The 26,295-nt window shown below is 56.4% G+C and overlaps 1 protein-coding gene across 4 annotated transcripts in view; it reads right to left on the minus strand.

Moving 5' to 3' along the window:
- MYO7A (myosin VIIA) overlaps window positions 1-26,295 on the minus strand; it is an 84,568-nt gene that overhangs the window by 22,444 nt on the left and 35,829 nt on the right. For all 4 annotated transcript variants that reach the window (XM_045483892.1, XM_045483889.1, XM_045483890.1 and 1 more), the window contains 18 exons: window positions 25,637-25,779; window positions 25,024-25,234; window positions 24,399-24,534; window positions 20,979-21,085; window positions 15,158-15,295; window positions 13,264-13,422; window positions 12,735-12,827; window positions 10,443-10,537; window positions 9,201-9,285; window positions 8,387-8,605; window positions 7,880-7,987; window positions 6,551-6,760; window positions 5,984-6,187; window positions 5,617-5,793; window positions 5,056-5,145; window positions 3,569-3,696; window positions 1,257-1,383; window positions 206-325 (listed from right to left, as the gene is read on the minus strand). In XM_045483892.1, coding sequence (XP_045339848.1) covers window positions 206-325; window positions 1,257-1,383; window positions 3,569-3,696; window positions 5,056-5,145; window positions 5,617-5,793; window positions 5,984-6,187; window positions 6,551-6,760; window positions 7,880-7,987; window positions 8,387-8,605; window positions 9,201-9,285; window positions 10,443-10,537; window positions 12,735-12,827; window positions 13,264-13,422; window positions 15,158-15,295; window positions 20,979-21,085; window positions 24,399-24,534; window positions 25,024-25,234; window positions 25,637-25,779 — 2,550 coding nt within the window. The remainder of the gene's footprint in view (window positions 1-205; window positions 326-1,256; window positions 1,384-3,568; window positions 3,697-5,055; window positions 5,146-5,616; window positions 5,794-5,983; window positions 6,188-6,550; window positions 6,761-7,879; window positions 7,988-8,386; window positions 8,606-9,200; window positions 9,286-10,442; window positions 10,538-12,734; window positions 12,828-13,263; window positions 13,423-15,157; window positions 15,296-20,978; window positions 21,086-24,398; window positions 24,535-25,023; window positions 25,235-25,636; window positions 25,780-26,295) is intronic.

The following is a 26,295-nucleotide window of genomic DNA, read 5'->3' on the forward strand; positions in this document are numbered from 1 at the left end:
AAAACCAGCAGATGGGAGTCAATCATCCATTGGGTGCTTTCCTGTCCCAATAGGCCTGGGAATCCCAAACTTGACGGTGCGTGCTTGAAGAACCATAGACTCCTAAAGCGGGGGATGTTTCTGGGGCACTGGAGTGCACTGGGGATACACAAACATGCACACACACATACACACTCGCATGCCTGGGTAGGGCGGGGGGCCACACCTGCAGCTCCAACCAGCTGGGAGGCTGTGTCCGGGTCCCATTGACAAAGGTCCTCCTGAGCCGCTCCTCACAGTAGGGAGCATAGCCAGGCGGTCCCCCGTGGATGAAGTTCCGCAGGTACTGTAGACAGAGGGCCAGCTGAGGGGCCTCCACTCTGGCCTCACCAGGTGTCCTACTTCCAGCCCTTCTACCCACACTCAGGACCTGCTCAAGACCCGGCCACCCACATCCTCCGGGGCTAAGCCCCACCGCCCTTGGGATCAAGTCCATGTATCTCAGGCTGGCAGCAAGGCCACCATATTCTGACCCTGTTCAGTCTCAGCCACGCCTCCTGACTCACCCCACACGCCATACCCCCTCTCTTCACCTAGTCTAACTGCTTCTCTTTTTTCCAGGGCCCACCTCCCTGACTCCCCCGCTGGGCCAGCGCTTTCCTCCTCACAGCACTGACCAGCTAGGTCGGTCCTGCTGTCTGTCACCTGCTCTGCCTCTGTGTCCCCAGTGCCCAGGGCCTGGCACAGTCAAAAGAGCGGCCTGAGGGGCACCTGGGTGGCTAAGTCTGTTAAGCGTCTGACTTGGGCTCAGGTCATGATCTCATGGTTCGTGAGTTCAAGGCCCTCGTTGGACTCAGTGCTGACAGCTCAGAGCCTGGAGCCTGCCTCGGATTCTGTGTCTCCCCCTCTCTCTGCCCCTCCCTCACTTGTGCACGCGCCGTCTCAAAAACAAACAAACAATGAAAAAAAAAACTTAAAAAAAAGTGGCCTGAAATCAACCAAAGTGCCTTCTCCAAGACCATAAGTGGAGGGTCCAGGAGACGCTGTTGTCAAATTTAGTCTCCTCATAAATAAAACGTGGCTGAAGGGAGAACAGAGGGAAGGGCTGGGAGCCCGGGAGGAGGGCCAGGAAGAAGCCAGCGGGAGCCAGAGGCCTGAGAGGACAGGCGAGACCCAGGCGAGGCCTCATTGCCAAGCCCCGCTGAGCTTCTTCCCCTTGCTCTCACCTCTGATACGCTTCCGCCGCAGGAGGCCCACGCCTCCCTACGCCTCCCTACCTTAACAAACTTCTCCGAGGGAGCAAAGCAGCCCACACAGAGAGACACGAGGATCCAGCCTCGGGCATAGCTGCTCTTGGAGGGGTTGTGAGTGAGCTGCTTGCTGATCTGGCAGTAGATCTCATCCCTGGGCGGGGCAGCAAGGAAGGGAGACTGCGTCAGAAATGAGCCCGGCCCCTCCTGGCTACAGGTGAGACACCCGATCTTGTCCCCTCCTGCTTGCCCCAGACCACCCAGGAGGAGGCTGCGTGGGGCCGACTGGGGAAGGCTGAGCCCATGGCTCTGCGGAGCCAGTGAAGAGGGCCTTGCTTTGGAGTCAGGCTCATCAGGCACGAAGCATGTTCCTGACTCTAATCCAGATCCGCAGTCAGGGCCCCATGATCCAGAGCATGGTGCACATCCTGTTCTGGGGCACAGCAGCCACAGCCACCGGTGATCACTTTGATGAGAAGTCCAGGCTCCCTCCCTTCCTTGTCCCTCACCAGCTGGGTGGCCTGGCCAGGGGAGTTCACCTCTCTGCACCCCTCCCACAGTCATGACAGCAGGTACAATTTCTACTGATGGCAACCAGAAGGGCAGAAACAGCCAACCCATCTGGGGAGTTTCTCTGGGAGATGGAATGGGCAGGGGATTTGACTTACCCTTGAGATATTTCTGTAATGTTTGAATACAGTATTTAAGCGGCCTTGTATTACTTTTGTAATCAGATCAAAGCAATGAAGGTAGTTTTTTTGTTTTCATTTTAAAGGAAAACTATAATACCTTCTTTACAAGATTTCTGTGAAGAAAAATGAGCCAAGGCTTGCTTATAAAGCACCTGGCACAGTAAATAAATGCTACCTGTTGCCTGCCTGTTCAGGGCCAAGGACAGGACCTCGATGACAAAGTGACCACCAGGGGGCACTGCTGCTCTTCCCTCTCAGAAGGGCAGGACTGGGCAGAGAAGGACGGATAATCCCATTCAGTGGTGCCCGGATCTTCAGAGGCCAGTGTCACTTCAAAATTAATTCTGAGGTTGCTAACTTTTTATCATGACAAATAAGGTCATTTAAAACACACCATAACACAATCTGCCCGCTATCTGTATCACCGTTATTTCGTAAAACAAACGTAATATTAACATTCAAAAAGTAGAAAGGGTAAAAATCTCAGAACAAAGAGCAGTCCTTTAAATAAATCAGATTTAGATTTAGAAACTTCCTTATTTTTCCCATCTCATCACAGACCAGTAAAGACTTTCTCACCTACAGCTAGGAGCCAAGGCCAAGAGAAGGCAGGGATTGGCCATGGGCCCTCAGAGACGCCACACCCAGGCTTCTGCCTCTTGGCTCAGGGCTCCTGGCACTATGTTCTCTAGGACTGACAACTTTAGGTCTGATGGTGAGATAACTAGGAGGCAGATTCTTGCCCTTTCAACACACCTTGGACAGCTACCCTTCCTTCCTGGAGGCAGGTGGCCCTGGGTCCCTGACTACCTCTGGTGAGGTAGTCCCTGGCCTCCAGCAGCAATGAAAAGATGCCTGACTGGAAGGCAGGAAGTCTGGGAGGCTAGTGATCCCTGGCAAGTCTCTTCCCCTGTCCGGACCTCAGTTTTCCCATTGGTCAAATGGGCTCAACGCCCCACCCAGCCTCATCCTGCCGCCCTCCCAGCCAGTATGCATGAGGTCATGGGGTCGGGTCTCCTAACCGACCATCTGGTGCAGATAGAGTCCTCAGAAAGTCCTGTCTTCCCTCCACTGACCTAGCAGACTTGATTCCTTTATTGCTCCTGGTTACTCTTAGATCATCCCATCTCCTCCCCAACACCCCAGGGACCCGAACAAAGACCTTTCCCGGGCCTGGGCGGGGAAGAAGGCACTCACGGGATTCCCAGGCATGCTGACCATGGTAACCCTGCACACAGGCCTGGGTTGGGTGCACCAAAGGTGAGCTGGCAGGAATAGGTTATAAGAATATAAGGAATAGGCAGAAGATGCATCAGGTAATGAGCGCAACAGGTGCCTTGCCATTTACCAAGTGCCTGCTACGTGGGTCCTATCTTACACACTCTCCTGAGTTTGATCTGCCCCTAAGCCTATTAGGTGAGTGTGATTATTATTCCCTCTTCACAGATGAAGAAACTGAGGCTCAGGAGATGAAACAACTCTATCAAGGTCACACGACTAGCTAGCAGCGGAGCCGACCCCAGGTCTGTTCGGCTTAATCTGTTACCGAGGTGACAAAGCCACAACTCAGCCACCAAAAGCCTTTCAGGGCCTCCGCACTCCAGAGACTGTGGGATGCCTCCCACTAGCCGCTCCTCAGGCACTGACCGGAGCGCTGGCCGCAGGATGCCATTGCCGATGACGAAGTGCAGCTTCTCCAGGTTGGATGTGGGCCGGTCCTCCAGCATGCTATTGCCTTGCACAGTGGACTCCCCGTCATGCAGCCTCTTGGTCACCTGGGCCAGAGGGAGGGGACGAGGCTTGACCCAGGCAGGGTCAAGTGAGGGGCCCTGCCTCATGTCTGAGTCTGCCCACTCCCCTGGAGAGCAGATCCTGAGAATGGCCACATGAGCTGGCTCCCCACCACCGTGAGAGCCCCAGCCCTGTCCTACCCCCGCCCTGTGCAGAGCTGGCAGGTCCAGACAGCTGGGCAGCACTGGCCTGGTGCCACACACTGGGGACAAGGTTCCTCTGCAGTCTCCTTAATACCACCCTCCACCCCCTACCCCAGGGAAGCCCTTTCAGCCAGGACAGGGACCTGCTCTTCTGACTCGTAGCGGGACCCCAATCTCTCCACACAACCTGACAGCCAGAATACACACCCTGGGTTCCAACCGCCCAGTTCTCTGTCAACAGCCCCAAGCCTGGGTTCTTATAGACCTGTTTCTCCTCTCTGGTTCCACACAGCCCACCGTGCCAACCTGCACCCTGCCCAGAGTCCCGGAGCGAGAGCAGGGAGTGGCAGGAACATGCCCCTGCTGGCGGGAAGGCGCAGGAGATCCTCACGTCTATGGGGCACCCACAGGTATCATCCCATGCCATCCTCTCAGGAACCCAGGAAAAAGCAGGCATTTCCCCCTTTGGGCCTTTCAGATACCCAGCGGCGGAGCCGGGATTCCAATCTGAGGCTACGTGGCTATAGGACTGGATTTGAGCCTCAGGTGGGGAAGAGGACAGTGGCAATGACAAAGCAGGCTAGGGAAGCCCTGAGGAGGAACCTGAGTCTACTGTAGAGGGGCCTGGGCAGGCTTCCTGGAGGCGGTGACTCCCAGGCAGAGAAGGAGGAACTTTAGGCAGAGGGGCTGATGTGTGCAAAAGTAGGGACACGTGGGAGCCAGTCCCCCTGTGCTGTAAATGCCTGTGTCTGCTGCTCTCCCAGCCTGCACATTCCTGGAGCACAGGGCCAGGGCGGTGCTGCTCAACAAAAGCGAGGTGACTGAGAGTTCGAACAAACCGTTACTGTTAATGCCCATGGGCACGCCCACTCACAGAGAAGTTTGAGGCATCTGAAATGTCCTTGGGTCAAATGCAACGGGGTCCCCGCCCTGGCAGGAAATGTCCTCCCTCTCGCCGTCTGCCTCTCACCCTCCCCAGCTCTCCAGTCTCCTCTTCTGGGAAGCCCTCCCTGATCCGGCCCCAGCCTATGCTCCCCGCCCTCTACTTCGCACTCCTGCCTGCCCACTAACCCCCGACACGGTCCAGCCCAAGCCCCTGGGAACAGGCCACATCTGCTCCCTTTCCCACTCCCCGTGGTCCCCCCAGCTCAGTCTTGCCCCACCCTGGGCCTCCTAAGGCAGCCCGGGGTCTGGTCTAACCTCCTCTGTCAGTTTGGACTTCTTCTTCAGGGTCAAGTGCACCAGCTTGTGCCTCATGCTGCTCTTCTTCTGCCCCTCCGGTAGCTGGGCCTGCAGGACAAACAGGGGTCAGGGTCAAGCACCTGGGCCCAAAGTAAGGACGAGAGCAGTTGACAACGGAGCTATGGCTAGCGGGTTGTGCGCCTCCACACTGACGTTTACATCCACACTGCCCCCCACCAGCCAGCTGATGATGGGAAAACGGAGACCCAGAAAAGTGCGGGCGCCTGCCCAGTGCCTCCCAGTGAGTCAGTACTGGTGCTGGCTCTGACTGCAAGGCCGTCGGTTCTGCCGCCTGGCCTCATTCAATCACGATCCACGCCTTACAGTTTACAAAACGTTCACACGTTTGTTCCCACGAGGGGACAGAGGATAGTGGGGGTCAGGGAGGTGAGGCAGAGGCAAATTTTAAGGGCTCCTTCTGCTGAGAACCCTGAGGATGGGGATGCGGGCGGCCCTCCCTACTGGCCTGGGAGGGACATGGATGAACGGGGGGTTGGGGGGCTGGTAGCTGGGCCTCACCTCCCCCTCGCCCTGCAGGGCCTGCAGCTCCCTCTTGTAGGTCTTCTTGCCCAGGGTCTCGTAAATCTTAGTCATCACAGGGATCTTCTCACTGCCGTCACTCATGGCGGTGTGGTACTTGGGCTCAGGGAGGTCCCCCATGAAGCGCAGGATGGTGATCCAGACTGCCAGGGCCGCCTGGGGCAGAGCGTGTCAGGGGGCACGGGCACAGGGTACTGCTGAACCATCAAGATGGCCTGGGGGTCTGGGGAGAGGGCTGGAGAGGGCCACAGGAGGGCTACGGGGCCCGGGGTACCAGGGTGAAGTCAGCCCTAGTCCCACCCCCGGGGACCTGCCATCTGGGCACCCGCACAGCCCCAGCTCTCACCAGCTGGTCGCCCTCGTCATCGTGGTACAGCAGCGGCTGCCTGAGCGGCCGCCGGGTATAGGTGTGTGTGGTCGTGCCCTGGAAGTAGGTGGCGGCGAACTTGGCGAATTTGTACTCAGAGAGGTCCTCCTCATCCTCGTCAGGCAAGGGCAGGGCTGCGTCCAGGTCCTCCTCCACCATCTCCCTGCGCCCGCGCTCCAGGTCCTGAGGAAGCCAGAGAGGTTCCCTGCCACGGACCAGACTCGGGCTGGCCCTGCGGCCCCCCAACCTGTCCCTGTGGGGCCAGCTCTTCCTCCACGGGGTGGAACACTGCCATCCTGTTGCCCAAACAGAGTCTGGCACGTGGTAGGTCCTCAGTACACGGATGAATACAAGTTTGTGAATGAATAAAAGTTGGCCCTGGAGAGGGACAGGGACTGGCCCAAGGCTGCATGGCGAGCTGCTGGCTGGACAGGTCAGGGGCTGCATGGGCCATACGTCTTACTGCTGCCCTTTGTGCCCAAGGGTCAGGGGGACTTTAAGGCAAACAGGCACAAAAGGACGGAAGGCCTGTCCCCAGCCTGGTACCTCGAAGCCACTAGGTGCTTGGCCCTCCTGGCCTGGCAGGCCGCCTGAAGTCCCCAAGAAGCCAAACATCTTGTCCACCATGTCCGAGTGGTTGATGGGCTCATGGCGGGCTCTCTCCATCTGCTCCAGGAGCTCCTTCTTGCGCCGAGCCTCCTCCTTCTCCTTCAGCTCCCGCTCTGCATCCTCACGGGCCAATTGGGCCAGGCGTTCCTGCGAGTTTGAGAGGATACAGAGGAGACAGCCTCAGGGAGCACACCCTCCTCAGGGAGCACGCCCTCCTCAGGGAGCCCCAGAGAGCCCCCGCAGCTGCCAGGCCTCAGTCCCAGCCTCCCCCGCCCCCCCCCCCCCCCCCCCGCCGGGCCCTCCTGACTGCTGGGAAGGACTGAGCCTCCAGCCTCTCTATCCTCGGCCCCACCCCGCCCAGCCCTCAGAATCCAGTGCAGACAGATGCCCAGCACTGGGCCACAGAGAAGCCTTGAGACAAGTCCAGAGTAATCCTGCCTGCCCGTCAGGGCTTAGCTGGGAACCACCTCTTCCAGGAAGCCTGCTCATCCCTCCCCCGCCGGAGGGGACCACACCAACCCGGAAATCCCACAGCTGTTGGGTTGAGGCTCTAGACCAGCGCTGTCCAATAGAAATATAATGCAAGCCCTGAATGGAGTAGCTTTATTCAAAACAGTAAAAAGAAATAGGCGAAATCTATTTTAATAATATATCTTAGGGGTGCCTGGGTGGCTCAGTCGGTTGAGTGTCCAACTCTTGATTTCAGCTCAGGTCATGATTCCAGGGTCATGGGATCGAGCCCCACTTCGGGCTCCGCGCTGAGTGTGGAGCCTGCTGAAGATTCTCTTTCTCTCCCTCTGCCCCTCTCCCCCACTCGTGAGCTCTCTTGCTCTCTTGCAAATAAAAAAATATGTATATATTTTTATTTAACCCAATAGTTCTAAAATATGTCAACACGTAATGAATATTCTAAAAATAGTACCGAAATACTTCACGTTCCTTCTATTTTACTGTCTTCAGAAGCTAGTATATATTTTACACTCAGAGCCCTTTGCCATTTCAAGCACTCAGCAGCCCCATGCGGCTGAGGCTCCCGTACTGGGAGCTCTCGCTCCGGCTCTGGCTTTTTATCCGTGTTATCTCCCAGCCAGAAAAGGTGATGGGCATGGCGCCTCTTACTCTGGAGCCACGGCCCCTTGTCCTCAGGCCTGGCATGGGACCAAGCGCCCAGTGCACGGATGAAGGCAGGCTGTGTGGACAGAGGACAGATCGCCAGTGCTGTTGAACCAGCGAATGGACATCTGAGGTCTGGGCCACTCAGCTCACCTGATGCTTGCGTTCGGCCTCCTCCTTGGCCTTCTTGGCGCTCATCTCCTTCCGGAGCTTCTCCTCCTCTGCCAGCCGCATTTTCTCAGCCTCCAGACGCCGCAGGTACTGAGGGAAGGGGCAGCCAGGTGGGCACCGTCACAGTGCTTCCTGCCAGCTCTGGCCCGCGCCACCCTGAGTTCTGGGACCGGGAGCGACTCTGCCAAATAGTTTGGCAGACGGGGAAACTGAGATACCTGGAACTCCCCCAGGTCACACAGCAGGTTGGGGACATCGGTGGCTCCCGAAGCCAAACCAGCTTCACCCCGACAGTGACTGGGCCCCGGGCCCTGCCGTTGGCTGGGAGGATGGAAATGAGGGGTCGATCCCAGCTGTGTGCATTCCCCACAGGAGGCATGGTCCCAGGGCCCCTCTGCAGGTGTCGGTGTAGGGGGGACCTGCCTGCCCGGGGTGGAGCAGCACCCCTCAGGGCACACAAGAGCTGTGGACTCACTCGAAAGCCCTCACCTCGGCCCTGAGGCGCCGGTGCAGCCTGCGGGCGATCATGCCCCGGGCGTAGGCCTGCACGGTGAGCACGGCCCAGAGGCGGTGGCGGAAGGCCTTGCGCACCAGGTAGGCGCGGCAGCGGGCCTGGAACCCGATGATGCGCCGGCGGGCCAGACGGTACTTCTGGTGCAGCTTCTGGGAGCGGTGCAGGGCCTGCAGCCGCAGGAAGCCCAGCCGCATCTGCAAGGACACGGACCAGCTCGGAGCCTGCCGCCCCGACCCCAGGCTGACCCTGACCACACGACAGTCGCCGCGCTGGGCTCCGCTCTGACTGGCGTGCCCCAAAGCTCTGTCTTCTCTCGGACTAGGTCTCCCCAGAGTTAAGCTCTGTTTCCTCGCAGACAGAAGTTTTCTAGAAAGAGGACTTGGCTTCCCTTGAGGGCGCCCCCCCCCCCACCACACACAACGAACCCCCGTCCTCAGACCAGGAGCTGGTCTCCTTCCTGTCTGCCTCCCCAGCCCCAGGTCCGGACTGCAGCCGGCTGCTCTGCAGAGACCCATGTGACACACCCGCCACCAGCCTCCTCCAAGCTAATGGCCCAGGTGCTCACAACCCATCAAAACATTCCAGAAGAAAAGTGTCAAACTTTGCTGACTAGATGAGAAAAGCCGCAAGAAGCAGACTTGGACTTCGGGCTGGAGGAAGGGTAGGGGCCAGCCAGGGCAGTGGCAGGAGGCCAACCAGGCCCCGGGCAGGGTACGTCCTGCTGCTACGGCAATGGGGCCAGGTTCAAAGGCCTCGCGAGGCAAAGAGCAGCCCCCTGGGGAGGCTCACCAGCTCATAGTTCCTCCGGCAGTTGTGGCCCCGCCAGTGCCTCTGGATCAGTGTGGCAGCATTTTTCAACTTCAGGAAGTTAGATCTGGAACAGCATACAGAAGGATGTCAGAGCAGAGAAATAGTGCCCAGAGGCAGCCAGGGTACTGGTAGGGTTTGGAATCAGGAGAGTAAGGCTGAGCCCAGCTCTGTCTCTCCCAGCCACGTGACCTTGGGCAAAGGCATATAACTTCTCTATGCCTCACCTTCCTCGTCCGTAAAATGGACACAAAAACACCCACTCTTCCTGCCTCCTAAGTTTGTCACATATGCCTATTAAGGTAGGCATTTAGGAGGTATTTACTGAATAAATGAATAATAATAAGTAAATAAGATAAAGACTAAAAGCTTGGATCACTGTGAACATTGTTTATTCCTAACTTCCCCATTTTAGCGATGACGAAAGGGAGGCTCAGTGAGGTTGGGACAAGAGCCCACGTCTTCTGACAGACTCTGAGCAAGCACACTGCTGTCCCTTGCACACGTGAGGCAGCTTCTATAGGACGATAGTCACCTTTGACCTGATGGAGGACAAAATGACCACACATCACACAGCAGGTGTCTGCCGAAGGCAGAAGTAAGTAACGGAGGGAAGGGTGGGTACGTCAGCGTGTGAGACCGTCAGCGAGCCAGTATCTGGATGTGCATAAGCAAATGAGCAGCTGTGGGAGGGGATGGACAGAACTGATGGAAGAGCAGATGGCGAGAGGGAGGGAGGGGGTAACCAGATGAACTGCTAAAGGGGCAGGTTGTGGGTTTTTGTGGAGCCGCAGTCACACTCCAGAGTCAGCCCTGCCCGTGTGCGAAGTGTCACAGCTGTACACATGCCCCTCACTTGGAAAATGGGACATACGCTGTAATTTACAAAACCTCAAATTTCCTCTTTGGGAAACTTCATCAGGCACCCGAGACATGGGACTGTCCACGTGTGTGCCTCGGGTGTCCACGTGTGCTTGTATGGAGGGCAGTGGACCGTGTCACTGGGTGTATGTGGCACAGGTAGGTGGGTGTGAGTCACATGTCCGTGCGTTCATCGGTGTTAGCATGATCGCGTGTGCATGGCATGCATGTGCCATGTGCATGGCGCACTCGTTCCTGTGTGCGTGTGTTTACTCCTAGTTTTCATTCAGGGGCACAGAGGTAAGCCAAACACACACACATCTGTATGTGAGCCGAGGTGGGCGAGCTGGTCCCGGCACTTACCTGTCTTTGAACCCCCGGATGACTTTCTGCAGGAGGATGACTCTGTCAGTGATGGCCTTGTCCCGTTCCACCTCTAGCAGCATGTCGTGGTGGTCCTGGAGTGCAGAGCTCCTGAGCAGTGCCCCCCCACTTCACAGTCCAGGGCTGAGGCTGCCCCACACAGGCCCTCCCTCCCTTCCCTCAGAGCTCCCTGCCCTGCTCTGGCTCCATGGGACAGCCTCCCACAGACGCGGCTCTTGGCTGTTTCCTGGAGGCCTGGCGGCAGGGTGGGACAAATGGAGTAGGAGGAGCTTAACCCGACTGGAGGGGTCAGAGAGCCTATCATTCACACACAGGCTTCATCCCTATGGCCATCTCTGCCCAAGCCCCCACTCTTCTAAATGTTTATTTATTTTGGGGAGGGGGTGAGGGTGGAGAAGCTGAGAGAGGAGAGACAATCCTAAGCAGGCCCCACGCTCAGCATGGAGCCCAACACGGAGCTCAATCTCATGACCCCGAGACATCAAAGCTGAAATCAAGAGTCGGACGCTCAACCGACTGAGCCACCCAGGTGCCCCCCACACCCATGTTTCTAAAGGTCTCCGTCACGTGGGCGCCTGACCTGGGCCAGACTACTGCCATTTCACTCCTGGCCTCTGTCACTCCTGCTCTGGCCCTCCCTCAGGGAGGAACCCTCTTAAAACACAAATCTGATGGTGACCTTAAAATGACACCTCGGTTCCCAGGGTCAAGCCTGGTCTTCTGCCCGGTACTCAGGCCCTCCATAACGCAGGCCCTGCTGACTTCTCTAGGCCTCTCTTCTCCTCACACCCATGCCCCCAACCCTCCCTCCAGTTAGACAAAACCTCAGACATTCAATACAGATGAATCGTTGTGTCACTCCATGTGTCACCACAGTGCTAAGTGCTGGGATGGGGCTGCAGTGAACAGCCAGACTGGGGCCCTGCCCTGGGGATGCTGAGCCTCATGGGGGAGCCACACCCATCAGATAATCCCAGACCACCTCACTGTGCACAGGGCCTAGCAGGCTGTCTGGAGGAACGAATGAGAAGTAGGTGTCTAGGCTCTCGAAACGGTGGCACATTTCTGAAGAGCCCAGGGAGGTGAGGATGGGACAAGGACGGTCCTCAGAGCTCTCTGGACACCATCGTGTTGCCCGCTTTCCCTCACTTCCCCACACAGGCTAGAAGCCCTGCTCTCCGCTCCAGGTCAGTGAACCACCTGGGCAGCTCACTTCTCCTCTCCCTGAAATGGGCGTAGCAGTCCTACCTCCTAGGGCTGCTGCGAGGACTACACAAGGTCATGGATAAAAATGGATAAACGGCCCCGCCTGGCACAAAGGACGAGCTTTCCGGATGGCAGTAGTGATTTGCACAGGCAGGGAACAGTCGGCAAGGTTTTCTGACGAGGGGAAAAAGGCTCTGGGAGATGAAAGGACTGGCCCACAGCCCCTCAGCCAGGGCGGAAGTAGACCGTCAGACCCCAGATTCTCTCCTGCTGGGGCTGCCTCCTCCCTTCCGTCCTGTAGTTCTCCCGCAACTGCCCGGGCCCCACCCTCCCAGCAGAGGAAGCAGCCCTGCCCATCACCCAGGACAGCCAGAACTCTAGTACAGCGGAAATGGAAATGGGGAAGGCGGCCGGCTGGGAGCTCACACTGTCCCTGCTGCAGCTGTGGAGACACGGCCAATTCCCAGCAAGCTCTACCCCAAGGCCAAGACACCCGCGGCCCAGCTTCTGGCTCCCAGGCCTGCCCCCTCCCAACTGCCCCATCCCGAAGTCCAGCCCCACTGAGCTCCAGGCGCTGCTTAGGGAGGGTGGGAACAGGCCCCGAAGAGAGGACAGAGGGGGTGGCATGTGGTCTGTCATGGCCCGGGGGGAACCCTGCCTGGCAGGAATCACAGGAGGGGGCCTAAAGATACACCCAAGAACCCCACCCCCTAAACACACCCCATTTTACAGCTGGGAAAACGAGGCTCAGAAAGGGCCAGTGACTTGCCCAAAGTCCCAGGGCGGGCAGGCAGCCAGCCAGCCACAGGGTCCTGACTGAATCCAGGCCTCCCTGGTGAGCCGCCTCTGACCTCACCCCCCAGATCACAGACAGTCTTAAAATCCATTTCCCCTCCCCCACAGAGGAGGCCGAATCCCACGTCCCCATCACAGACTGCAGAAGACCACTGAGGCCCAGCACAGACCCACCTGACAGAACTCTACAGAGGCCCCCAGGACCCTGTCCCTGCCGTGATGGGGAATTCACATATCCACGAGACAGCCAGAGACAGCGGCTATGCTCACCTTCAGGAAGATCTTGGTTTTGCCAATCTGCCAGTCGTCATGGGTGCCCAGCACAGCCTCGGCCATGCGTTGGCATGTCCCCTGAAGGTCGTCCTGGGGGGTGCACAGGGAATGGGCAGCCCCACCGGTGAGTGACAAGGCCACTCGAGTGTCCCTTCCAAGACCAGGAGGCAGGACTCTGCTCCAGGTTTGCACCAGACTTGCTGTGTGACCCTGTCCGGGTCCTGCCTTCTCTGACCCTCAGTTTTCTCCCTAGCTGGGCAGAATGACCACAAAACCCTCTCCCGTGTCTAACGTCCGGGGTGCACGTGGCAGCCCTGGTCTCGTCCGCTACATCACGTGTGTGAAGTCCATGCCAGTTGAGCCCCCGGAAGCCCTCTACTGGCTGATCCCCCATCTTCCCCACCGTACCTGAGGCGGCCGGGCTGATGTCACGCCCAGCACTTTGTGCCAGTGAGAAAACCAGTGCCCCTGCCCGGCCCAGAGCTGGGACCCTCCCTCCCGCCTCCTCTGCCCCCCAGCCCTGTACCTGCTTGTAGGCCGGCTTCACTCCGGGCAGCAGCACCCGGTACCGCTCTACAAACTCCACGAAGCTGTAGCGGATGGGGTAGCCGGCCCGGCGGATTCGGATGGTCTCCATCATCCCTGAGTACCGCAGCTGGCGCACACACAGGTGCCGGTCGAACAGCTGCCGGGCACGGAGCCAAGGGCGTCAGCACCGGAGGCTCCTGCTCGGGGCTCGGCCCCACTCGGCCTTTTCCCAGCCACACAACAGATGAGGAGCAGCGGTGGACCGACCCTAGATCTGCAGTTTGAACTCACTTAACAGCACAAAATGAGACCCTCGCGTGGGACGAGTCTCATGCTCTGGGGGCACAGAGGAGAGACAGCTTAACTCCCCTTGGGATATCTCGAGGGGACTTCCTGGAGGAGGTGGGCTTTGCTCTAATCCTGTCAGGAGAAAAGGCACTGGAGGAGGCAGGGTGAACGCGTGCAAAGGTGTGGAAGCCTAAAAGTGCAGGACATGCTAGGGGACTTCATGGAAACGGAGGAAACTAATCCATGCCAAGGTTATGGTTGTGCAGGTGCCGGGTGCCTTGCTCAGCCCCAGGGGGTACCCTTCACATTACAGCCATGGTAGGTTTGCTGCTATTCAGACGACTTTCTGGCTGCTGGCAGTAAGGCGCCCTAAGGAAGAGACACTCTTTTCTCAGTGTCACAAAATCATGTTTGTGACGGCAGCAGGTTGTAGAGGGACTGAGAGAGCCTCGGAGGCCAGGCTAGGGAGGCAGCAGGGAGTGACCAGGTCAGAGTTGCATTTGAGACCCACTGGCTCTCACTGCAGTCGGGATGGGGACTGGAACAAGGAGGCAGGAGACCAATGAGAAGGTCCTGCTGCTAAGGTTCAGGTAACAGATGCTGAGGTCTGGGTCCAGAGAAGGTTCTGGAAGCATCTGAAAACAGGAGAGTGGGACCCAACTGCCTTGGCAATGCCCTGGCCTCATTCCCCCCAGACTTCCTGCCCTAAAGTGGGAGCTCTCTGTGACCCTCCTGCCTCTTCAGACCCAGTCCTGGGACCCATGGGGGATGGGCCAGCCCACCCTGGGAAATGTTTTCAGGCAGGAGGCAAGGCCAGCACATAGCTGGCTGGCTTCCGCCACCTGTTTCCTCTCCCTTTCCTCTCCCTCCAGGCACTTTCCCTGGCCCAGCCCTGGCCTCCCTCCTTCCGTCCCTCCCCAGACCCCTCAGGCCCCAGCTTCCCCCTGGGCCTCTAAGAGCTTTGTGGTAAACAACACCTCCCAGAGCTGTGGAAGGAGAGGGCCTGAGTGAGGGGTGGCCAGGCTCCCAGCTCTGCAGCGTCAAGTCCCTTAGCCTCCCTAAGCCCTCAGTCACACGTCCCAGATGTGGAGCCATAACGGTCCCTCCTTCTGGTCCCTCTTTCACAGGCTATTGGGAAGGTTGAATGGGGCCATGGAGAGAATCCGGCCCACGCCGGACACATGGAAGGAGCCCGATGTTATTCAGCAGAGTCAAAAATGAGAAGCTTCCCAACCAGTCAGAGGAACCTGGGAAGGCTTCGAGGAGGAAGTGGTGGTTGCCAGGACCAAAGGAGAAGGGGCTTTCAAAGTCAGGGCCACAACGAGAACCGAGGCTGACTCCTAAGGGTCTCCATGCCTATTGCACGAAATCCCCCAGGAGATGAGCCCAGCTTAAAGGCGGTACAGGATTTGAACCTGTGTCAAGCCCACTGCAGAGTCCAGGCTCTTTCCGGGGGATGTGCTACCTCCAGTAAATTGGAACCCGTTCTGTAAACCCCTCAGGTGCCCTGCCATTCCCCAAAGAAGACAAAGTCTCAGCTCAGCCCCTCCAGCTGCCCCAGGATGGTCCCTGGCTGCCCCAACCCGGGGACCAGTGTCACTTACCATGGGCTTCTTGAACTCATTGGGCTTGATGCAGCGCACGAAGAAGGGCTGGCAGGCACCCAGTGTGCGCATCAGCAGCTCCAGCGACCGCTTGAATTGGCTGCTGAGTGTGGGCGAGCGCTTCCTGGTCTCGGCGCCCTGGGGGGGGGACGGACCACGGTGATGGGAGGGGCTGACCTGTGCCCCCTAGGCCCTCCAGGAAGGGAAGCAGGACGGGAGGTCAGCAGGCTTAGGGCCTGAGGGAGAGCCGCCCTGGCAAACGGTAGCCTGCTTTGGGGTTTTCTGTGACTGTCCTCCTCTGGCTGGTGCTGGATCTTAGACGCACCCCTTGGGACGCCCCTCTGGCGTCCTGAGCCTAAAAGACGCCCCCCTGGGACCTGAGCCTAAAAGAACCCTGCCCCGGGAGTGGGGAGCCCTGGGTTCCCACAGGAGTTGCTGGGTGACTCTGGGCAAGGCCCAGCCCCTCTCAGACTCCACTCTGCCTTGCCGGGAATGAATGAGTAGCCTAACTTGGTCACCTCAAGACACCGAGGTCCTCCCTCGAAATGGGTCAGACAGACCACCTCCTAGCTGTGTGATCTTGCGCAGGTCAGCAAACAGCACTGAGCCTGTTTCCTACCCGGGAACAGCGCCATCTAACTAGCGGACGGGGCTGTGACAGGGGTGGGCACAGAGCTTGTCTCAGTCAACAGCAGCCTGGGAACCCATGGGTGTGTCGGGCACTGCCCTCTCCCCTATGGGATTAGCTGGTCAGCAGCAGGCCCAGATAAGCCTCCTAAGAGGGCACACGGCTGGCCTCCCCCCAGGCGGCCCTGAGGCCCAAAGGCTCTGAGCTCCAGCAGCTGCTATCCGGGTGAGCTACCAGCCCCTGCCCTGTCGGGGTCCCCCTCTCAAAATACTGTGAAATGAAGCGAGGGTGCTGGGGGGAGGGCCTGGTCAGCAAACAGGAAGTAGAACATCTCAGGCCAACACTGAGAAACCAGACCTAGAAATCAGACTCAATTCCAAAGTATTTTGATGTTGCTATATTCCTGCCCTTTCATTTGCACGATAATTTATTCGCGAGCTTGATGATTAATGTAAGATCATATATATTCAATGAGACGTAATTTTATCCGATATCCTATAGTACCAACAACCAGGGTAAGACGTGTGAGGTGTGGGGAGGGAGGCAGAGGCGTGTGACACATACGAAACTCAGACCATATGCCCCAGGTGGAAATGGAGCTTGCCGAGAAACCACAAACACTTGCTTTTCTGAAATTTGCCATGGTTCCGTTTCATTTCATTTGGAACACATTCTAGGAGTTTTCCAAGGGACGCCGGGGAGTCTGTGTTGAGGTAGGGTGAACGTCAGGTCTGTGACACCCATGACCGTCCCGGGACCTGATCCAGCCGCAGCACCGGATGACCCAGGACTCAGAGGGGGAGATGTCTGGGGTGGGCTTTCCCCAGCCCGCGTTAGAGCCCCTGCCCTGAGCGCACACACAGCACACGCACAGACACACGCCCACGGCCCACCCTCTCTTTGGTTTCTGTCACCACTCTGGAACTATTTCTTTCTTCCCCACTGGGCTGTGGGCCTGGTGAGCACAGTCAGGTCTGCCTTGTTTTCTGCAGGGGCCGGGGGCCTGCCACAAGCAACAATCAGCAACGCTTCGCTGAACTGGCTCCTGGTGTCCGTGGGCTCCCAGAAATGTCCGCTTTCCAACTGCTCAGGCCAGAAATCTAGGCACGGTCCCCAACTCCTCTTCTCTCGTATCCACTGCGCCAAAAATCTTATTGGCTCTACCTCCAAAATAGACCCAGAATCTGACCCCTTCTTTCCACTTCCTCTGTCATCAGCGGTCCGGCCACCAGCATGCTTCTCTCAGGTCACCACAACGAGCTCCAAACCGGTCTCCCTGCTTCTGTCCCCCACACTCCACACCTCCCTCCAACTCCAGTATCAACACAGCAGCCGGCTGAAGCTGTTAAAACACAAATCCACTCCTATCCGCCCAACACAAAGTCCTGCAATGGCTCCCAAGCCCCTCACGAGGGCTGACAGTGTCCTTCAGGATCTGGCCCCAGTCACCTCTGGTCTCTCTACCACCCTGCCCCCTCCCTTCTAGCCACCGCAGCCTCCTTGCTCTCCCACCATGCACCAGGGAGGCTCGGGGCTTTGCACCTGCCGTTCCTTCTCCCTTAAGTGCTTCTCCTCCAGATGCACACGGCTGGCTCCTCCACCTCTTTACCAGCTTCCCAGGAGGCCTTTCCTGAGCCCCTTATTCAAAATTGCAAAGCCCTACCACTAGCATGTTTCCTTCCTCCATTTGTCTCCATTTTACATATCCCCATCTGACAACCACGTATTACGCTTATTCATCTGCTTATTAGCTATTTGCCCCTTCTGCCAGAATGTAAGTTCTAGGAGGACAGAGGTTTTATTTCTGTTTTATCCGCTAGTCTGCCCCCAGGACGCAGGACGTTGTCTGGCATAGAACAGGCACCCCGTTCATGTTTGTGTCTGAATGAAGGCGCGTAAATGGGAGCCCAGTGTAGAGTCTACTCCCGCTTCCTGGCTGCCGGGGTTTCTGATTCAGTTCTATCACACTGAGGGGAACGGCGGTCCCTTAGGATATTCATGGTTTCTGAGCTAATCCGCAGACCTTTGGAAATGGGGTCAAGGTGGGAGTGGAGAGTCCACAGCTCAGTGTTAAATGACTCCACAGAGGGGATCCGAGGGGCAGACGCCGGAGCACGACGTGAGCAAGACTGGGGAGACGCAGGCGGGAGAAGCCACCTGCGTAAAGAGTGAATAAGCGTCCTGTGGACTCAGGGCCTGGGGATGTGTGACTGGGGTTAGACATTAATCAGGGTGCACGATGCCCTAGGAGAATCGTGGTCCTCAAGGCTCAGCTGGTCCCTCCAGCAGCAAAGGCAGGGGTGGGGCTGCCCAGGGCCACTTGGGGAGGCAGACACAGGAGTCAAAGGATGGAAATTGGGGGGTTGGAGACAGGCACAGGACGCATGTTCGGATCACCGGAAGGAGGTGGTGTGGGCTTCTACCCTGAGAAAAGCATAGTCATCGATAAACTGTGACTGGATACTTCACACCCCACCAGACTGATTTCCGGGTCCCTTATTGCAGATCTATCATGTCTCCAGCAATGACAAAACGTATTTTCTTTCTGAGGGGCAATGCTCACAGAGACAGCATTGTGCAGTGACAAAGAGCAAAGGGCTTGAAAAGCTCTCCATTAAAAATTTTAAAAATAACAATAATAATAAAGAAATAAAAAAAAAAGCTTCCCGTTAGCTCTTGTGTGCGATTTTGGACAAGTTCCCACACCTCCCCGAGACAGACCTGGGTCATATTCCTGGGTGTCACAAACTGTGTGACCTTGAGCAAACACCTTGGCCTCTCTGGGCCCCAGCTTCTCTACCTGCAACGGGGGGACCATAGCAACTGCTGCCAGGGCTGCTGTGGGGAGTGAATGAGGTGGGATGTGTAAGTGGGTAGCTCCCAGCCTGGCCCAGAAAAGACTATACAATCAAGATCAAATTTGTCACTGCTGTGTTCTAACTCTGTGCTCCAAAACTCCCTCAAGAGTGTGCCATTTCCAGAGGCCCCAGGGTCTTTCTCTTGGGCCTCCCCACAGTTCCTCAACAAGTGGGTTCTAGTCCCCAGGTCCAGGGGAAGAAGTCCCAGAACAGGAAAGTTTGTGGAGAGGCTCCCAGATAAATGCTTCCAGGTGCTTTGGAAAGAGAGGAGCGGAGGTAGGAGACGAAGTTCAGTGGTCCTGCAGGACTGCCTACGACCAGGAGGAAAGGCTGGGCCTGGCAGGGGTAGGCTGGGGACCAGCGGGGAGGAGGAGAGAGTGGGAAGAGCCCAGTGCCACAGCTATCCCATCAACTCTGCCACCCTGTGACACGTAGGCCTCGGGGTGGGGATGGCCAAGTGCAGAAAAGCTTCCGGTGCCTAGGGTCCCCACTCTGGCGGGGGCCCCACACTCGCCCTGTCAGCAGCTGGGCCACAGTGTTGGCTGGGAGGGGAGGGTCCCGGGGCCAACCCACGGGCAGAGGACAGAGGCCACTGTCCAGTCACACCCCCTGCTCCTGATATGCCAGACGCCCTCCTCCACTGCTGTGGCTTTTGCGAACTGTTTTGGAACTCTACGAGGCAGTCGGCAGTAGGGGGATGCCAGACATGCAGGAAGGAGGAGAGACTCAGCATTAAGACCAAGTGCGGGAGGACATCGGTACTAGGCAGAGAGGAAATTGAGGGTTGAGAAGAGGGGAAAGAGAGGCAAGGGGACTGCAAAGCCACGCTGTTGCTAACGGGTACCCCACACCCCTGGGACCTCTAAAGCACCTTAGGAGCCACAATCCGAAGCCAGTGGTCAGGACACCCCAGGGATGCTGTTCCAGGGCCTGAGAAGGTCTGGGGTGATGACGTTAGTCCCAGCTCCACAGGATACTGTGACTTGGGGTGAGTCACCCCTCATCTCTGAGCTTCAGTCCCCCGTCTGCATAATGCAGAAAATACCACCTGCCCCTCCTGTCCTGCAGGGCTACTGAGGGATCTGACCAAGTCGTGGACACAGAAGCACTTGGCAGAGCCCGGGGGAAGAAGCAGACCTGGATACCCCGAAGAGACTCGGGGGGGGGGGGGGGGGGGACAGAAGACGTGGGAGACCTGGGTTCGAGTCCTGGCTCTGCCCCTGGTTCACGGGGCATGCTGGGCAAGCCCTGTCTCTTTTTCTAGGAATCAGTTTCCTCCTTTAAGAAACTGAGATGGCCACAGTTCACACAACTCAAACAACAAAAAAGCAAAACCACTCCACAAACCACTCCACAAAAAATAAAAACACACTCAAAAAAAAAAAAAAGAAGAAGAAGAAGAAAGAAAGAAAATAAGAAAAAGCCGGCCCTTTCCCCAAAACCTCAGTGCCACGGGGGCCAAGGACACAGCCCAGCCCCAGGGGCTGCTGAGGCCTTGCCCGCCATCCACTGGCCCCAGACAGGGGTCTTTTACCTTCACAGAAGCTGCTGACTGGCGAAGAGTGCCCGATGAATAACCACAGAGAAACTATAACAGGAACCACAGTGCAGGGCGAGAGGGAGCAGGGAGCAAGGAGAACGTGGTGGGTCAGCAAACAGAGCAACATCCACCAAGGAGAAAGGAGGCCCCTCGAGGCAGAGGTCTGGGCCCCTGGGGCCGGGGCAGGGCAGGCGCCTGGACAGGCACCGAGGGGGCAGCGGCTCTGCCCTCCCCGTGAGTCCCTCTGTGTGCCCTTCAGGAAGCCATGGGACAGGAAGAAAATGTGAAATAAAAAGGCATACCCTCCTGCAGGAAACAGCACTCTAGGGACAAAGGAAATGCCGAGGGTGGGAAATTCTGCACCCCTGCGTGGGGCCCAGGGCTGGGGCACACAGACCCTTTGTGTTGGTTTCTCTGAATACCCGCATCCATCCTTGTCCTTGAGGCTAGATGTGCTCCCTCCCCCCAGGCTCCCTGTGAGCTGCTGGGCATCCAGTTTGGGGCACCTGCCCAGTAAACCGTGTCCTGATCAGGCTCTGCTCTGTGACCTCTCATGTCATCCTTCTCTGGGCCTTGTGCCCTCCCCTGAGTTGGTATAGCAGGAGGACCAGATAGGAGGATAGTGGAGGCCCCGGGTTTCTCCTGGAACCACAGCAAAGCCCTGTCCCCTCTCTGTGGCCAAAGGTGCACAGGGGAAAAACTTGCACAAGGGTGGGCCGAGGTACAGGCCTAGCTTCCCCGGGAAGGGGTAGGAGGGGCCCTTCCTGCCCAACAGAGACCCCGCCCCGACGTTACCATGGCGACATCGGCCTGGAAGATCTGCTTGATGAACTTGTTTCTGGAGGAGTGGACCAGCTGGATGATGTCTCCATGCAGTGTGTCCCGGTTCTTCTCCAGGAAGCCTGGGCAGGGGCAAGAAGCAGTCACACCTCGAGCACTCCAGCAGCCTCTTCCTGACAAGCCTCAGCGCCTCCCCAAATCCTCACCGTCTGAGCCAGGAAGACCCTCAAACTTCACTGAGTTCAACCACGTCCATTTTCCGGTGGGCCACACCAGAGCCTGGAGAGGGCAGTGGCCTGCCCGACATCACAGAGAAAGCGAGGGGCAGAGCCAGACCTCTCTCTCCCTCACCACACAGCCCCCTCTGCCAGATCTGTTCAAAGAGAAGGGCAGGAGACCTCGGCCCCCAGGTCGGGCAGGGATGCCTTCCCCAGTGAACCACCCAGTGCCCACAACGCCAGCCTTAGTCTTTTGAATGAAAGTATCAAAAGCCCTTGTTAATTACAGCGTGTCACCTGGAAGAGAACACGTGCTGATCTAGTTCCAGCTAATAGTACAGGAATTTAAAATACCTTGAATTTGCCCAGTGCACTCTGTTTTACCAAGGGTCCTCACAGCACTGATGCTCACAACCCCCCCTGTATTTGTGGGGTGGGCAGGGATTGTCTTCCCCACCCCACAAGGGTGGAAACCAATGCTCAGAGAAGCTGAGCTAGTTATCTAACACCACACAGCAAGCCATGAGCGGAGTTAAGACTTGAACGTGGGACTCCTGGCACCAGCCCGGGGAGGCTCCTCTCCACCATACAGATCCCCAAGAGGGCTGCTAGTCCCAGGGACTGAGTTAAGGAACTGGTTAATGGCGGGGGTTGGGAGAGGGGGCTTGATAGGGCGGGGTGGAAGATGGAGTGCCCAAGGGTTGGGGATGCCTGCCTGGCGAGGAAGAACACTGCAGAGAAGCAGGACCCTCACCCTGTGGGACTCAGGCCGCCCTGGCTTGCCGACAGCACAGAGACCCAGTGCAGTGCAGGGAGGCCCGCCTAGTGTCTGGGGAGGGGGGTGTCCCAGGAGGCACTCAGCAGAGGAAGGGTGGGTTTTGGAGTTGGGATGGAATTGCGGGTTCTAATGGAACGTCTCAGACTCACTCTGGGGCCCTAGGATGGTCCCCTTCCGGACCTCAGCCTCCTCATTTGTCAGAAGGGAATGAGGATACCCATAAGCTCTTGCTTGGCTTCAGATCACCTAATACCATCTGCTTCATAAATGAAACGCTGAATTAAAACAGTACTTTGCGAACCAGGAAACGCTGGCAGAATTGTTTAAAGCAGCTCAAAACTGGTTAGTGACTTTAGGCAAGTCATTTCCCCCTCTGTGCCTCAGTTTTTAAATCCATGAAGTAGATAATTTTAATTTTATATTTAATGTAATTTAATTTATATTTTTATATTTAATTTAATTAAATTAATTTTATATTTAATTTTATATTTAGTTTATAATTTATATTTATAAATATAATTATAAATATAATGTATATTTAGTTTAATTAGTTTATAATTTTAGTTCTAATTTTATAACTTTGTGCAGAGTCCACTCAATATTCTCATCTGTATTCTCAGCAAAAGCATGAAGTCTGACACATAATAGATCTCAGTGAATATAGGTTGAACTGAACTGAAAAATACAATCCTCAGGGTGCCTGGGTGGCTCTGTCGGTTAAGCATCTGACTCCAGCTCAGGTCACGATCTCATGCTTCACGAGTTCAAACCCCGCATCCGGCTCTGTGCTGACAGCTCAGAGCCTGGAGCCTACTTCGGATTCTGTGTCTCCCTCTCGCTCTCTTCCCCTCCCCAGCTTGCTCTCAGTTTGTCTGTCTCTCTCTGTCTCAAAAATAAACATTTAAAAAAAAACCACACACACAATCCTCTACTACTCCTAACAACAGACACATTTGTTTTCCCAAACGTCCTTCAGACATAGCGTTGACCTCCTTTTTAACAGCAGGGTTGGATCTCACAGTCCAATAGTTGAAGGAGGGCTGGGAGCCTTCAGATTCCATCCCTTCAGTCTGGCTCACTGGTATACTTGTCAGTACACATCAGTATATATGAGGGGTGCCTGGGGGCTCAGTCGGTTGAGCGTCTGACTCTTGATTTCAGCTCAGGTCATGATCCCAGGATCATGCTATTGAGCCCCACGTCAGGCTCTGTGCTGAGTGTAGAGCCTGCTTGGGATTCTTTCCCTCTCCCTCTGCTCCTCCCTGACTCTCTCATGCTCACTCTCTAAAATAAAAAAATTTAAAAAAATTTTTTTAAATAAAAAAACAAGGAAGTATGAAACCAATAGCTCTTTGCTTGCTTGTTTCGATTTTCACTGGCCTGAGACTGCACATGGGACCCTTTGAGACACACACCACAGCCGACGTCCATCCAAGGACGCGGTCCTCTAGACCAGGACGGTAGGGGTGGAGCTTCAAGGGCAATCTGCGATTCCAAGTGGGGTGAACCTGACTCTCTTCTTCACCTCTAGCTTTAAAATGAACCCAACTGCATGTCCCAGCAGCAGGGAGGATGTATCCCCTTCAAAGCTTACCCTTAGTCGTGTTGCTGAGAGTTTGGGTGAATAACAGGGCTGGTTCCAGGCCCAGATTTGCACCTCATGGGCCATGTCAGGAAAGACCGTTAACTTTCCCTTCTGAGCCTCAGCTTTCCCATCTGTACAAAGGAGCACGAAGCCCACCCGAAAGAATTGAAAGCAGGGACTCAGATACTTGTACACCCGTGTTGGTGGCAGCACTATTCACGATAGCCAAAAGGTGGCAGCAACCCAAATGTGCATCAAGAGATGGATGAATACACACACACACACACACACACACACACACACACACACACACACACACACAGAAATATCATTCAGCCATTGAAAAGGAAGGAAATTCTGACACATGATACAACATGGATGAAACTTAAGGACATGCTGAGAGAAATAAGCCAGACACAAAAGGGTAAATACTGTACGATTTCACTTATAGGAGGTCAGAGTCAGACACATAGATATGATATAGATATGATATACATATGATATAGACACAGAATAGAGGTAACCGGGGCTGGGGAGAATGGGGAGTTATTGTTTAATCAGCACTTATTTGGGGTGATGAACAGGCTCTGGAAATGGATATGGGTGATGGCTGCACGAGATCGTGAATGTACTTAATGCCACTGAATTTTAGCCTTAAAAATTGTTAACATGGTACATTTCATATACTTCACCACAATTGATTAAAATCTCTGTAAGAAAGGAAGAGCACTGGGCCCAGTGTTTCCTAAGGCCCCTTCCCTCTCTGTATTCCCACCCCCGTTCTGGGCAGGAGAAGGGGAGGGTCAGAGAGGGCACAGGAGAGGAGACCCCAGCCCCAGACAGCCCGCTTGTACCTTGGCTCTCATAGTAGACGACGCCTGCAAAGTGGTTGATTCCAAACTGAGTCTCATGGTTGTTCTTGGGGGGGATGTAGTTCGAGTTCAGCTTGTGCTGGGAGTTCAACTTATGCAACATGGTGGTGTCCGTGCCCTGTGGGAACCGAGCGCCGTGGTCAGCCCCCTCCCCCCCACCCCTCCCTCTCCCAGGTCCTTCTGCCTTTGCCGCCCCAGGCCTTTGCACCCCCTCTTCTGTCTTTCTCAGGAGCTCCCTGTACCCCACACAGGAACTCTCTGGGCCTCCATTTCCCTATCTGTTAAGTGGGTGGATTGGAACTACAGTCCAGTGTAGAAGATCTATTTCCCACAATGAAAGTCTTGGGAGCAGTACCCGCCCCTGCCCCGAGACACATTCCATGTGTGGGGCACCTATTCTGTACCAGCTATTAGCTTAAATCATCATTGTTTGGTCCAGGACCCTGTGGACCGTAGGTGATCCCCAGATGTCAGACAAATGCACCTGAATCGGCCTCAGAGGCACCCTGAGAGGCATGGGTCATCAGTCCCATTTCGCAGAGGAGGAAAGTGGAGGCTCAGAGTGTGAGGGGATGTTTTGCACGGGCTCCAACAAGGGCAGGCCCACCTTGGGGAACTTGCTCTCCTCGTCGATGAGGGAGATGATGTTCATGGGCTTGTTGGCGATCATGTCCAGAGCGTCCTGGTTGTCAGTGAACTCGATGTGCAGCCAGTCGATGCTCTCCAGGTCGTACTCCTCCTGCTCCAGCTTGAACACGTGCCTCACAAAGAACTGCTGCAGGTGCTCGTTGGCGAAGTTGATGCAGAGCTGCTCGAAGCTGCAGGGTGCACAGGGCACGGGTGAGGCGCTGGCCTGGCCTGGGCCCCATGTACAGCACACCCTTGGCCACGCGGTGCTCCCATCACGGGCTCTCCAGCCTCTGAGGTGGGCGCCATTGTCAAGACCCGCCCCCCCCCCCCATCCCGGAGGTGGAGAAGGGGACACTGAGTCAGAAGAGAGGGCTACCAGGTGGGCACCAAATCCCTGGAAGAGCACCTGGGAGAGGAAGAGCCAAGGCACTGGGTGGGGGCGGGCAGAGAGGGGCGTGAAGAGGGATCCAAAGCCATCAGGGGAGGTGGGAAGTCGGCTGATGAGATTCAGGTTTAAAGGCAGAGATGTGACACCTGTTACGTCCATGTTGTGAAGGAAAATTCCCACAGAGCAGAGCCCCTTGTGGTACCTGTTCACAGCAAAGTTCTCGAACCCAAAGATGTCCAGGAGGCCGATGGACCGGCGAGAGCTCTTCACTTCCTGGGAGGGGGGCTTGTAAATTGCTGCATTGATCTTGTCCACTATCCACACAAAGAGCCGCCCGTAGATGCCCTGTGAGGGGGCTGTGTCAGCCGCTGTGCCCAGCATGCCCTCCCAAGAAGATCCCGGGCCGTCATGGCCTCACTCAGCCCCTTCTGCGCTATTTGAAACCCCCTAGCCTTTACTCAAGCTTTTCCCTTTGCCTTGGATCACCCTTTACTGCTAGAACAATTCCTTCTCCTTGTCAAAGCTCTGTCAAGCCTTCCTAACCTCGAAGTTTGGGAAGAAGCCCTCATTTGGGCTCCTGTATCCCCATCCATCTCTGTCTCCCTAACAGCACCAAACCTGGTGTGAGGTGGTTGGGGGGGGGGGTGGCAATCTGGACTGTGGAAATGGAAAGGACTGGGGGCCCTCTCCACCTGACCTGGTCCATCTTCAGTGTCTTCCTTAGAGAGACCAGAGAGGGTATTCTCTGGGCTGGGAATAGCACAGCAGACCAAGTACCCAAAGAATATGACCCAGTATGAGGCCCCATGGGGCTGGAGAGCAGAGCAGGCCAGGGGTGGAGGACCTGAGGAGACCAGGGCT

This window comes from Leopardus geoffroyi, chromosome D1 (assembly GCF_018350155.1).
Source record: "Leopardus geoffroyi isolate Oge1 chromosome D1, O.geoffroyi_Oge1_pat1.0, whole genome shotgun sequence".
Taxonomy (NCBI): Eukaryota; Metazoa; Chordata; class Mammalia; order Carnivora; family Felidae; genus Leopardus; species Leopardus geoffroyi.